Source organism: Botryllus schlosseri, chromosome 5, assembly GCF_051294905.1.
Source record: "Botryllus schlosseri isolate E-star chromosome 5, Bs_hap1, whole genome shotgun sequence".
Lineage (NCBI taxonomy): Eukaryota > Metazoa > Chordata > Ascidiacea > Stolidobranchia > Styelidae > Botryllus > Botryllus schlosseri.
In genome coordinates this window covers 24,050,691-24,064,335 of record NC_137240.1, presented here as the reverse complement: position 1 = coordinate 24,064,335, position 13,645 = coordinate 24,050,691, and the positions used below count along the sequence as shown (strand labels likewise).

The window sequence follows — 13,645 nt, the reverse complement described above, 5'->3', positions numbered from 1 at the left end:
GGTGTGAAAGCATCAGAGGGCAGGCGCGATGCCCATTGAGATATTCGATGCTTCTTGACCTTGAAATGAGTTTCACTCAGTCGGTCTCATGCCAATGTAACATAACAATCGCACACGCTGCGCACACACGGCAGTCCTGCTGTAGACTCGATAGTTCAGGCTGGTAACGTAGTGTCTAAATAGCCATAACACCCTTCATGCCGCCAATCAATGTGTTAAGGTCGCTAATATTCTGGCTGCTCGTTTTAATGTTTTTGATATGACGATAAAGGGGTGGTTGCAGAAATTTTAGCTATCGTCAAGTTGGCGTGTCAAAAAAGTTTGACAACCACGGAGCTAGCTCAACATTTACATGGGGTGTAAGGTAGGCTACTGAACACATATAGATAGGTTCGAAGGTAAACAATAAACATAAATGTTGCTCACTATATATGATATTGTACAACACGAGCTCGTTAAAAGCCTCCTTCCCACATTTTCAACACGGCTGTAACTGCTCCACACACGGGTAGTAGCGACCTTTCTCATGATGGATTTCACAGATCGGCCAATTGTATCAGAAGTTTTCGGGGTAGTGGCCGCAGTGGAACTGATACATAAACTTGGCAATATCTAGTTTCCACATATCTTCTATGTTTAAGACACCGCATCTTTTCAGCAGTGATTTGTTGGGCACACATCCTGTTCCATTGGGGCCCTGAATATTATACGGAGGACCTGATGTCGTTGTTATGCAGCGTCTTCAGTGCACTTTTACTGGCAGCCCCCCAATAGATGATGTCATAGTGTAAATTCAATAGGAATAGTGATTTAAAGAGCATCAGTAGGACCGAGACTGCCATGCAGTCTCTGAGAATGTGTGAGCAATCTGAGCATCCCAACCATCTTGATATCTATCTTTCATTTATTTGATTTCTAGGAGAAACCTGCCACCTCGTTCCTCACACATATTTCGCAGCATATTTCACCCTGAGTCGATAAGCGCAAAGCTTAGCCAAAAGCTGGCGATTTGCGGCGCCCGGCGTTCATCTTGATCTCCCAGCGTCATACAAAAGTAGGCTACTGCTAGTACGTGCGCACTTGGTGTCATTTCACATATTTAGCTTCATGTTCAACGTGTTCTCGTAACATATGCATTATGACGTTACGTGACGTGATGGGGTTCACGTTCGCGTTTACACATAACCTTTCAAAAAGGTTTACGTTCACACGAATCTGAACCTTTACGAGGTTCGCACCATCCCTACTAATTTTGCGTTCATCTCGGCGGGAGATCGCATCGCGTTACATTGTGCACACCGCACAGACGGATCTCGCTAATCGGTATCACGCTTCTCGCCAATACGCCGCGCCAACACTGACAATGCGACTTATTGAATTGCGGCGTCAGAATGGACATTTCAAAGGTCTAGGTTTCGCGTATCAAAAGGAGGCGAATCGACCTCAGAAACCCCCTTGGCTACGCGTCTGAATAGTGTAACATGCTGCTTAGCCATGTAAATAGTCGAGATCAATCAATAGCACACCTATTCAATTCCCAGGTCGGTGGAGTTATCGTAATGTTGTTATCATATGATTGTTACATCCCTTTGCTTCAGGTATCTGAGTTTATCAGCAAGTCTTTCATGCTCAAATGTCACCATTGTTTCAATTCCTTACGATCATGTGTCAACATGCTCCTCTGTAAACAACTAAACATACTCAAGTTTGAAACTACTGTTTCGTAGTCCAGTATCTAACTTTCATATCTAGCAGCACATACATGGCGTGTCCTAATCTGGAAAAGTGGTCCCTAACTTTTGTAATCGTTGGAGCCTGTTTTAGCTGACCACCACTGAAGCTTTCTGATAAAAAGACATCTAGTATATTTTTTGTTTTTGAAGAAATAGTATTGACATTTCTATTTAGAGCAGAGTTGGATCAATTACATCATTTCAGTTCAATTACAATTACAATTACAATTACTTTCATGCATGTTTCAATTACGTTACAATCACAATTACTCCATGCTAAAAATATCAAATTACAATTATAATTACAATTACTCCTTGCATGCTTCAATTACATTACAATAACAATTACAATTGCTGCAAGTAATCAAGTACTCATGTTTCATTCATGATACGCAAATACCCGTTAATTATTAAAAAGAAAAAACGTTTTCGAACTATTCCAGTATGCAGTATGTCGTTGAAAAAAGTATTATAATATATGCACGTGTTGGATTTGCGTATATAGTATATAATTAAAGAAATAATATTATTTTTATCGAGGGACGTAGGAATTAGGATGAGGAGTAAAAACAAAACCGTGCTTTGTCAGATAAGACGTTATATAATATCCAGTGGTCTGGTTAGTTAGCCAGACGAAGTAACGATGCAGCATCGTGATCTGAAATCGCATTGTAGATTGCCAACCGACGGATAGATGCGCAAGGTGTGAGTCACGGATGAATGCACCGACAAACGTACTGCAGAGCCGGCTAAAAGCAGCATAACTTTGCAGTCCTAGAGCTGGCGATCCAAGCGTCCAAATTTGATGCATCTGGTCTTTATCGTAAGCTATTGATGCACAAATTAAAATCTCGTTAGGACAATGTAATTGCTCCAAAATAGCCGTTTAAGGCCGACTGTTCTGAAAAGTGAGAGCGCCGCAGCAGCATGATCACAACAATGACCAATTACGCCCAGCGATTGTTCAGAACAATGCCGATTCCCAGACTTTCACGACTACTTTGGGATGGTATCACTTCCTGGAAATATACTTTTATTGCGGAATCAGTGCGACACTAGCTTTCAATTATACATATCATACACATACATATCAAATTTCGACGCTTGGATCGCCAGCTATGGTACTATCAATTTTGCTGCTTTTAGCCGGCTCAGCAGTTCGCTTCTCGGCGTATTCAATCTTGAGTCACGTGTTGCGAATCCATCCGTTGGTTAGTAATCTAATAATTGTATACAATGGCAGCCGAGGCCAGCATAGCGGTAAAAATAAAAAAACTTCGCCCCCAAAGGGCGCAGTCAAGGCTTCCGCGAATGGATCCACCAAATTCCTCGTCGACACTTAAAGACAGGGGTCGGCAACCTTTTGCTAGTCGCGGGCCAAATTTCGGGTGTACAATCTTTGGCGGGCCGGATTGTTTCTTAGTACTATATTTTACGCTCACTTCGGTATATTAACCTACATTGCTGCAATCTCAATCATACCAATCCGAAGTCACATGTATTTGCACTTCAACGACACAGAATAATTGTGACAATTGACGCAGCTTGCTTTGAAAATAGACGTCCGAAATACGTGATCTTGGCTTGCTCTTCGTGAATTTCATTGTTCACATGCGTACGTGCTTCCAAAAATCGATGCAATTTCTTTTGCATTGCTGGTCAAGCAAGGATAAAGACCAATTTCAAGAACGTACTCTTTGTCAAAGTCATGCAGCGATATTCTCTTTGTATAAAATTTGTCATTCAATTACACTGCATCGCATTTCAAAAAGGCCCATTTGAAATTTTCAGGCAATGGTATTGGCGTCCACATTAAACAGAGTACTGAATAGTCAGAATTCATTTTGTAGAGAAGGAATGTCGGAAAAGAGGGTGAATATTCAGTAGTTAAATTTCGTATCACAGTTACAAATGTAGTGTTGGTATAAATTTCGTATCACAGTTACAAATGTAGTGTTGGTACTAGGTTTTCTCTCCTCCAGTATTGGAAAGTGAGCATAATTTTCTTTGTACTGTTGACATTTCCAGAGTCACAGATTTGTTTTGAATGCGCCTCAACATCTCATGTATGTAGTTGTTCTCCCCCTGAAGTTGCAAGTTCAATTTGTTCAGATGTGACGTTAACACCCATTTTCGATTACAAGATTATGAGTCGGCGATATTTGTATTTTCGAGGAAAGTTGCTATTTCATTTCTCAGTTCATACACTCGTGTAAGTATAGCTGCTCTACTCAATGAGCGAACATGACAGATATAGGCCTACATGACATCGCTATATTGATTCTCTGCTTCTAGTAATATCTGGCGTAACTGATTCAGTTGATGAGACAAAAATCATATTAACAGTTTTCACCATTGTGGCTAAAACACTATTCAGGTTTTTTGTCTGGGCACACAATGCCTTCTGGAAAGTCAAACTATAGACAGGCTAACTAACATACGGAGGCTAGTTATCTAAAATTGAATAGTTTGAAATTCTGTCATTGCGTCTGAGATTCTCCAAGCGTTTTTGAAGCAAAGGAAGAACACGTTTATTGTCACACCCCGTTAGAGTGATTAACCTTTAAAAAAGCATGGAACACCTTCGGTTGCGAGATACACCCGATTGATAAGCAGTTAACCACTGATCCAGTCTAGTCTATCTCCATTCCATCTCCTACTTCAACCACCTTCGTTTTATGGCGTAACAATAGAGTAATACGATGTATAGGCTACTAGTATATCGTAGCAATGCCGCATTTTTTTCATGCAGCGCTGCACTGCAGATTGAAACTCATTATGAAGCGGCGGGCCGTATTCTTGTGATAACTAATTATTATGTCGCGGGCCGGACGATTTCGCTTGGCGGGCCGGATCCGGCCCGCGGGCCGTAGGTTGCCGACCCTTGCTTAAAGAGAATGCATTATAAGTCAATTATTTTATGTTGTGCTTGTCAGGTCTCAATAGCAATTTAATGTATTTGAAATTGTAACTGAGCAAAATTTTTGTCAATTTTACAATTACAATTACAATTACACAAAATAAAAATGCTTCAATTACAATTACATTACAATTACATTGAAAAATCGACAATTGGAAAATCGAGTCAGACTCGTGTCAACTTTTTCGTATGACTTGACTTGACTCAAGTCACTTTGGAAAAATGACTTGACTTGACTTGACTCGGAGCTTCAAAAATGTGCATTGACTCGTGACTCGGAGCAAAATTTTACGAGTCAATTTCAAGTCATCAAGTAAACGGTGTCGAATAAATCCCTGTATCTTGTGTATGTTCGGATTGTTCGAGATACGCCGGTGTCACTCGTGAGAGCAGCAACCAATCATACAATGATTGCACGTTACACTGATCCTCCATTGTGAGATCACAAATAAATTGACCGCAAACTAAACGATCACAGCTTACGCTGTCGTAGTAGTAATAGAAGATCAATCGAAATATCAATGTGTCTCTGTTTCTTTGACGGCTAAACGCTTAGGCCTACGTTGCGCAGTGATCACATTTACCAACCTTCTTGTATGATTTAAATCGAACAAATATAGTTTGTGCGTTTATATTCTCACGGATGTGTAGATGGGTATTGGGTAGTGTAGGCGATTGTATCATATCAATTTGTTTCAACTTCTCGAAGCTTCGTATTAGGTCCTATATATTGGTTGATAATAACTGACTGTAGCATGGAGCTGTACAGTTACTCACGCGTATTTTATTAGCAGTTCTACGTGTACGTGAGGGATACAACGTCTTTTTGCATTTATAGTTAACTAGATATTCGTTATTTGATTCGAGATAAATGATCAATTAATATGTCTTTCACACAGCTAGCAAAATGTAATGACTTTGAATCATCACTCATACTTCAAAAATTCAATTTGACTTGAATTGTGACTTGACTCGTGACTTGACTTGACTTGACTCGACTTGACTCGAGTCACCTCCAAAAAATGAGTGACTTGACTTGACTCGAGTCACTTTTGAAAATCGATTGACTTGACTTGACTCGAGTCAAAATCTGCAATGACTCGAGATGACTCGTGACTCGAAGGCAGTGACTTGATCCCAACACTGGCAACAAGTATAGTCAGCTATGGCTTATAGCAGGGGTCGGCAACCTTTTGCTAGTCGCGGGCCAAATTTCGGGTGTACAATCTTTGGCGGGCCGGATTGTTTCTTAGTACTATATTTTACGCTCACTTCGGTATATTAACCTACATTGCTGCAATCTCAATCATACCAATCCGAAGTCACATGTATTTGCACTTCAACGACACAGAATAATTGTGACAATTGACGCAGCTTGCTTTGAAAATAGACGTCCGAAATACGTGATCTTGGCTTGCTCTTCGTGAATTTCATTGTTCACATGCGTACGTGCTTCCAAAAATCGATGCAATTTCTTTTGCATTGCTGGTCAAGCAAGGATAAAGACCAATTTCAAGAACGTACTCTTTGTCAAAGTCATGCAGCGATATTCTCTTTGTATAAAATTTGTCATTCAATTACACTGCATCGCATTTCAAAAAGGCCCATTTGAAATTTTCAGGCAATGGTATTGGCGTCCACATTAAACAGAGTACTGAATAGTCAGAATTCATTTTGTAGAGAAGGAATGTCGGAAAAGAGGGTGAATATTCAGTAGTTAAATTTCGTATCACAGTTACAAATGTAGTGTTGGTATAAATTTCGTATCACAGTTACAAATGTAGTGTTGGTACTAGGTTTTCTCTCCTCCAGTATTGGAAAGTGAGCATAATTTTCTTTGTACTGTTGACATTTCCAGAGTCACAGATTTGTTTTGAATGCGCCTCAACATCTCATGTATGTAGTTGTTCTCCCCCTGAAGTTGCAAGTTCAATTTGTTCAGATGTGACGTTAACACCCATTTTCGATTACAAGATTATGAGTCGGCGATATTTGTATTTTCGAGGAAAGTTGCTATTTCATTTCTCAGTTCATACACTCGTGTAAGTATAGCTGCTCTACTCAATGAGCGAACATGACAGATATAGGCCTACATGACATCGCTATATTGATTCTCTGCTTCTAGTAATATCTGGCGTAACTGATTCAGTTGATGAGACAAAAATCATATTAACAGTTTTCACCATTGTGGCTAAAACACTATTCAGGTTTTTTGTCTGGGCACACAATGCCTTCTGGAAAGTCAAACTATAGACAGGCTAACTAACATACGGAGGCTAGTTATCTAAAATTGAATAGTTTGAAATTCTGTCATTGCGTCTGAGATTCTCCAAGCGTTTTTGAAGCAAAGGAAGAACACGTTTATTGTCACACCCCGTTAGAGTGATTAACCTTTAAAAAAGCATGGAACACCTTCGGTTGCGAGATACACCCGATTGATAAGCAGTTAACCACTGATCCAGTCTAGTCTATCTCCATTCCATCTCCTACTTCAACCACCTTCGTTTTATGGCGTAACAATAGAGTAATACGATGTATAGGCTACTAGTATATCGTAGCAATGCCGCATTTTTTTCATGCAGCGCTGCACTGCAGATTGAAACTCATTATGAAGCGGCGGGCCGTATTCTTGTGATAACTAATTATTATGTCGCGGGCCGGACGATTTCGCTTGGCGGGCCGGATCCGGCCCGCGGGCCGTAGGTTGCCGACCCTTGGCTTATAGGGTCTAAGCCTCAGGCCCTCAAGTGTCTCATTAGAAGGATAACTCTTTTCCATCATTTTGATTTCAACTATAGTGCACTAAGGGCCTTCTCGGCCAAATAAGTTGTTGCGTTTTGTATACAAGAACGTTGACCCGAGCCTAACACATACAAAAGAATGCATTTGTTATAATATAGTAGAATGCTACGATTTTACCGGAATGTATGACATTCAGATAGCGCACACCAAGACAGCTCTACGAAACATGTCTGACGCAAGCGATTTCAAATTGGTGTGAATTAAATTCCACTGTGCGTCGCATTTGTACCACTGTCTACTCAGACTGCAGTTGGGACTATTCAGTGCCGACTGCCGACCATATCGACAACGCAGCATATCCATATCGAACGGTTTTGCCAACCAACAACGGTCATTTTCAGCCAAGGTCTTCTCGGCGCTGATCTTTCTGGCACTGCAGTTTAGCAGTGTTGATTTGGCCACCACTTTACGTCTTCTAGTTCCCCGACGCAGAAGGGGCTGGCCTCGAAATGAGTGTGTCTCATAGGCTCGAAATCGCTCGTTGCACACCCCTACACTCATATTAAAGGTCTACGACGCTGTTTTCCAGTTAAACCAGTCGGAAAAATCTTATCATGAATTCAAACCAATTTGCTTAATACAAAAATCGGCGCATTTTCATGATGAAGCCACATATTCTGCGTGTTTTGCATATTGGTCATAGTACCCGCAACGGTGACCTTGGATATGTAAAAATTATCAACAAGACTTTTTGCAGTAAATTCAACCAATAAAACATACATATTAACATATCAGTCTCGTACCGTGGCGACCCAATAGTTTAGGCTACCCTTTGCGATTCATACCGAACCCGTACAGGGGTAAAAATTTGCGTTACAGTAACTTGAGAATGTGAGTCTGTAATGTTGGTATTTATAGCGTGAGTATGTAATGTTCGTATTTATTTACTACTATCCTCGTGCCTCGCGCTAATCGAACTGTTACTACGAAAATATGATGCTTGTTCAATGTTCAGCGAAAGAAAGCAGAAAGTCGATTTCACGTCGTACTTCCAGCGTGTCATGGGTCACACGTGCTGATACACTGCATGTCTGCGACTACACCCGCTTTTTGAACCAGGATTTTGAGGGACAAAGCTATTGTCAAAGCTATGATTAGTGCATGTGTCGTAAGTCTAACAAGTTTTAGAATTGCGTCGAAAGTACAGAAGTTAGGGAACCCTTGCATTTGAATTTCCTATTAGGCTTATTTCAGGGATATATTTAACTCCCTGGTTTATTTTTATTATTCAACGTCAGAAAAAGTAACAATTATTTACGATCATCTTGCGCATCCATCGGAATTTTCATCCGCACCATTCGCACCACGTTTGTCGTCCGCACTGAAATACTTTTCATTCGCACAAGTTCGTACCATCATACAGGCTCAGAAGCACTGTTCTAGTTAATTTGGGTTCATTTCGACCACCATGTGAAAGTTTAAAACCAAGTGAAATATTGCTTGTTATCCGGACATACAATTATTGAAGTATATGACATCTTTATTATGTGCAGTATTTTATTCACGTATACTTATCGCACAAAGAGTTAACACAGTATCCGATACAGCTTCTCCGCATTGATCTTCATATCAGGGTACACGGCACTAGGGTAAGCAAAAAATTAATCGCTGTTCGGTAGCAAAACTATTATTCGGCTGCCACGATACGGTCGAATGCTTATGCTGTCGAAAATCTATACCTCCTGGAACGCAGCAATATGGATCAAGCTCTTTGCGCCGCGAGTAAAACTCCATTTCCAGCTTTTGACAGTCCATGTGAACATAATATCACTGATTTTACAAATATTTACTTACTTGAGTAGATTTAAAGCCTGCCGATTCCAGTTGAAGTAGTTTTTATTTGCTTATAAAAGCAATACTTCAACTCGAACTAAAGTAGATATTTGCGTCGCTTCTAATTGGCTAGCTATCTTGACTACTCTTACCACCGCTGACCATTACTAAATACCACAATAATTGCCGAATGAAAATAAATGATATAGTCATGTGACTATAGTTTTACCTGCCTGTCAACAGTGATTAGGTGACTCCTTGATCAGTTACGACGAGCAGGTTAAGCCAGGGATCGAAGCACGAAAAAAACTGGACAACATGGCGATAAAACTACTTGGACATCTCCTTTGATTCACAAAAATACCCTTCCAATAAAAATATGATATGATCTTTTGCTCCCAAATCTTGTATTTCATCATAGAAACATCGTTTATCTTAGCGAAAAATATTTCAACCAAGTAACATATTTTCTGTGCAGAACGACGAAAACATCATAACAGTGATTCTTAACCAGCGTGCCATGGACCACTAGTAATTTTGTGAGCAAATTCCAGTGGTTCCCTGCAGGTCATGATTTGATGCCATACGCCTGCCTTAGCCATCCTTGGTTGTTGTAAATTAGGCCGATCAGTATTTGAATTCGATTTTGTGCACCAGTAATATACAGTTATGTATTAACTATGTAGTGTAGATGGATGTGAATTGTGGTATATATTTTTTTTGTGACTAGGCTTAAATTTGGGTTCCGTGAAGGCTTGCAGATTAGCGTACATGTTCCGCAGGTTAGTAAAGGTTAAGAACCACTGTACTAGAAACAGGGGATATGACAATCATACTAGGAGGGTATAGAGTACCAAGTACCAAGTCAGATTGCAGGTCCGAGTCGACGTTCAATGAAATCTTCAGCATCTTCGGAGAATCAGACAAATTCGAAATGTTCGTAACAAAGGCCAGAGAAAGGCAAATTTTTATTCAATATTTGGCTTAATATAATTTGTTACCACGGTATATCTGCATTCTATGCGGTATTCGAATATTGCTAAATAAAAGCTAAAACGGATTCACAATTGCGCATCATTATCCCTTCCATGGTGATCACTTTCTTCAAGGATTTTGTTTTTGGATTATATGCCTCGATCGTCGGCGGCTGCGCACTGAAAAAATACAAAATCTGACTGTTGCGCGCAATGAACAATAAAAATTGAGTGATTGATCTGCAGTTTGAAGCTGATTTCTATGCAGCACTTGACTTCGCAGCCAATAGTCCGGCATTTGTCGCGTGCGACGGAACATTGGTTCTCCACCCGGATGCACTTTCGAATGTGCCTGTGTTGTGTGACCACTCATTTATAACCTGTCCTATAATTTTGCATCAGAGACGGAGAGAACCCAGTGTTCACGTTCGCAACTGGACCATAAGTTGCTTGACGTTTCCGTATATAGTAGAAGGCAATTTGTAATGGAATTGTGAAACAATTCGACATATCTCGGGCATGTAAAAGATCAAATCACGTCGATTTTAAAACTCATTGTTTACTAATAATTTAGGACGAGATTGAATTCTGTTTTGTTCAATGCGTGGGTAATTGGTATGATGAAGATGTCAGCTGCTTCACCAAAAGAACCAAAACTTTCGTGTTCAAATTTTCAGAATTGTCGAGATTCATAAAGTATACTTACATAAAGTAACATCGGGTTGATCTACCATTCCTCTATACCAGAGGTCTCAAACTCCAATGTGCTCGCGGGCCAGTTTTCCAGTTATGACGACGCCACGGGCCGCAGCATTTATAGGGGTATTCTATGTCTTTATAAGTAGGCCTTATTTCATGGGAATGAATTGTCCTATTAAAAGTGAGCAGATGCAGCAGACTGGTAGTAAACACACATCGTCAAAATGTGATTTACTCTTGTATCAATTTAGGCCTGGCGCTGGCACGAAAAATCATCACATTTATACCTATTTGAATAGAACTGTTGTTGTACTTGATATATATTAATTATAAGAGCTTGATGATATTAATTATAAGATATTAACACCATATGGGTGGTCAAATGTAGGATGCCATCATAAAATCTATCAGGTTATAATTTGCAGCTACTATGAATATTTTGAATTTAACAGACTGATAATAGAGTCTGATCTGATATCAAAACATTTTATGTTAAGCATTGTAATTCCAATCCAGGATTCGGGTATACTTCTGATAAGTAGGCCTATGCTATTTATTAATCGCATGTCCAAATATCTTCAAATATTATAAATATATTAATTAATGTGTCCTAGTGATTGAAATGTCGGAACGCCGAGCTGCCCATTGTTGATACATCATTGGAGCGTATACCACTACCTTTCAGTGACCTTATATAAGAACATGGTTTAGCGAGCAAAAATGCATAACGAACAGATTGCCAATGGTTGCCATAACTACTTGCTTAGATAGCGAAATACCAAGCTGCGACCTTCTGATCAATTACTGTTCCCCTGATGCGCGATTATAGTTGTGTTGGGTCCATGGTTCTAACAAATTCAAGGCATTCCGAGTCACTCCGAGTCCACTCGAGTCATTTTCATTTTACCATCGAGTTAGCTTAAGTCTGAGTAATTCTACGAAAGCTCGCGTCCGAGTCCAACTCACAAATTTCAGTCATGAATCGTCTAAGGGTCAGGTTTTGTCATCATGAATTGGAAATGTGACGAAATAGTGAATCCTCCACTACATGGTAGCGTTTGCATTTGACTTGATAGTGAAGTTGGATGAATAGTTTCAGGCTTTCGTAGCAATTTAAGAGGGAATTTTCACTTTATATTCTGAAAAGATATATGTGACTCTTGTATAGTGTCAAAAGAATAAAAATCTAAAATGTCGTCGCGGGCCGCACAAAATGCTTTGTTTGAGACCTCTGCTCTATACTGACTGTTGTTGTCAGCAACGAAGTACTTGTACTTTCGGAGTACTCAATTAGACCTACATATTCTCGCTTGTACTACTTAGTCTTGTGACTACTTAACGGAACTACTTCCACTTCTACTAAAGCTGTTTTGGGCAAACTTCTTACTTTTCCATACTTAGGATTGTGATAGTTCGAAAGTAGTATTGCATGCAGTTCATACGTATGACCACGCGCATTTAACCAGTGACGTGAACACTTTGGTTATGCAACTTGTATGTGATTAAAATGTATTGGTCACAACTCTGCATATTATGTACCTCTCAAATAAATTATCCCGTGGCTATGCAAAGCGTAGCATTATAGCATAGGTTCACTCACACCGCAGGGGCAATCAACCTCTGGCTCGCTAACATTTGTCTACGTTCTTGTGCAATCCGGTTATCGATATAATTTATTATGTTGCTAACTGCAGCTTACTGCTGCACACGTCTCTGAGACAGATCACTACATGTTATGAAAGTGACTCCTTAATTGATAGCAAAATTACAAAATATAATCATAGCCGCCATGACTTTAGACGAGTATATCATGTTGCTACATTTCACCGCTTCAACAGGAAGGAACGGTGCGGTCGTGCGGTCAAGGTCGACTGCAGAATCCAATCATGTGATTAAGATTTCTGTATAGGTTTCTCGTCGCCTTTATGAATGGGAACGGGCTGATATGATTGTCATATAGTGGCCTCAATGTGTTCTAGGTGATTAAAAATGCCATACCTGTCTCCTCCAACCAGATAAATTATTCCGTCTAGAGAGTGAGACAAGAAATTTTGACGAGCAAAGTTCGGTAATGTCACCAACTCCGCTGTATTTGAACATGGTCGAAATATTTCTAGATTTGATGCCGGTGTACCATTGGGATTTTGTCCACCTGCAAATATTTAACAAATTGTCGCCAAATTCAACGCTCTAGCTCAAGGGTGGCCAGCCTTTTTCACTAATCACTGTCGCATTTTGATTAATCATGTAGCCTACGGCCGCATTCCAGGGCATAGCCGTACTGATTTAGCTGGACGCCAAATATAAATGACAAACCGTATTTGTCCAGTTCTGGCGAAAATCCAGACTAATCTTTTTATATCATATCGTCTCACCATACGCACCTAAATCGCGATTCGCCACGTAATGGAAGTGGTTATAATCGCGCAAGGCACCAAGAAAGTTCAGATTTACGGATAAGTTTCGTTAATATATTAGTAGTTCCATATATTACTTTCAAGCATTTATACTTTCTCAGCCCTTGTAATAAGATTCGCCGGCATAGTTGATGGAGGGGATGTCTTCGAAAATTTAGGGCAAGTTATAAATTATGATGCTTTCTTGGGTGGACCAATTGTTATAAGTCACTTTGTTGCGTGCTGTTATTTCTTGACGTCCGAACAGGATTGTCGGTGCAGAGCAAATATATTGGAATCTCCCAAAGGTAAACAAAACAAATCTTTTTCGTGGGGAGCACACGATTC

The 13,645-nt window shown here is 40.0% G+C and overlaps 1 protein-coding gene across 3 annotated transcripts in view; it reads right to left on the bottom strand.

Moving 5' to 3' along the window:
- LOC145439460 (kelch-like protein 7) overlaps window positions 1-13,645 on the bottom strand; it is a 46,151-nt gene that overhangs the window by 10,735 nt on the left and 21,771 nt on the right. For 2 of the 3 annotated variants that reach the window (XM_080316946.1, XM_080316943.1), the window contains 2 exons: window positions 12,900-13,053; window positions 9,619-10,382 (listed from right to left, as the gene is read on the bottom strand). In XM_080316946.1, the coding sequence (XP_080173072.1) occupies window positions 10,268-10,382; window positions 12,900-13,053 (269 nt within the window). In that variant the 3' untranslated portion in view covers window positions 9,619-10,267. Of the gene's footprint in view, window positions 1-9,618; window positions 10,383-12,899; window positions 13,054-13,645 lie in introns of those variants that run through there. The other variant, XM_080316944.1, reaches the window with a different exon arrangement.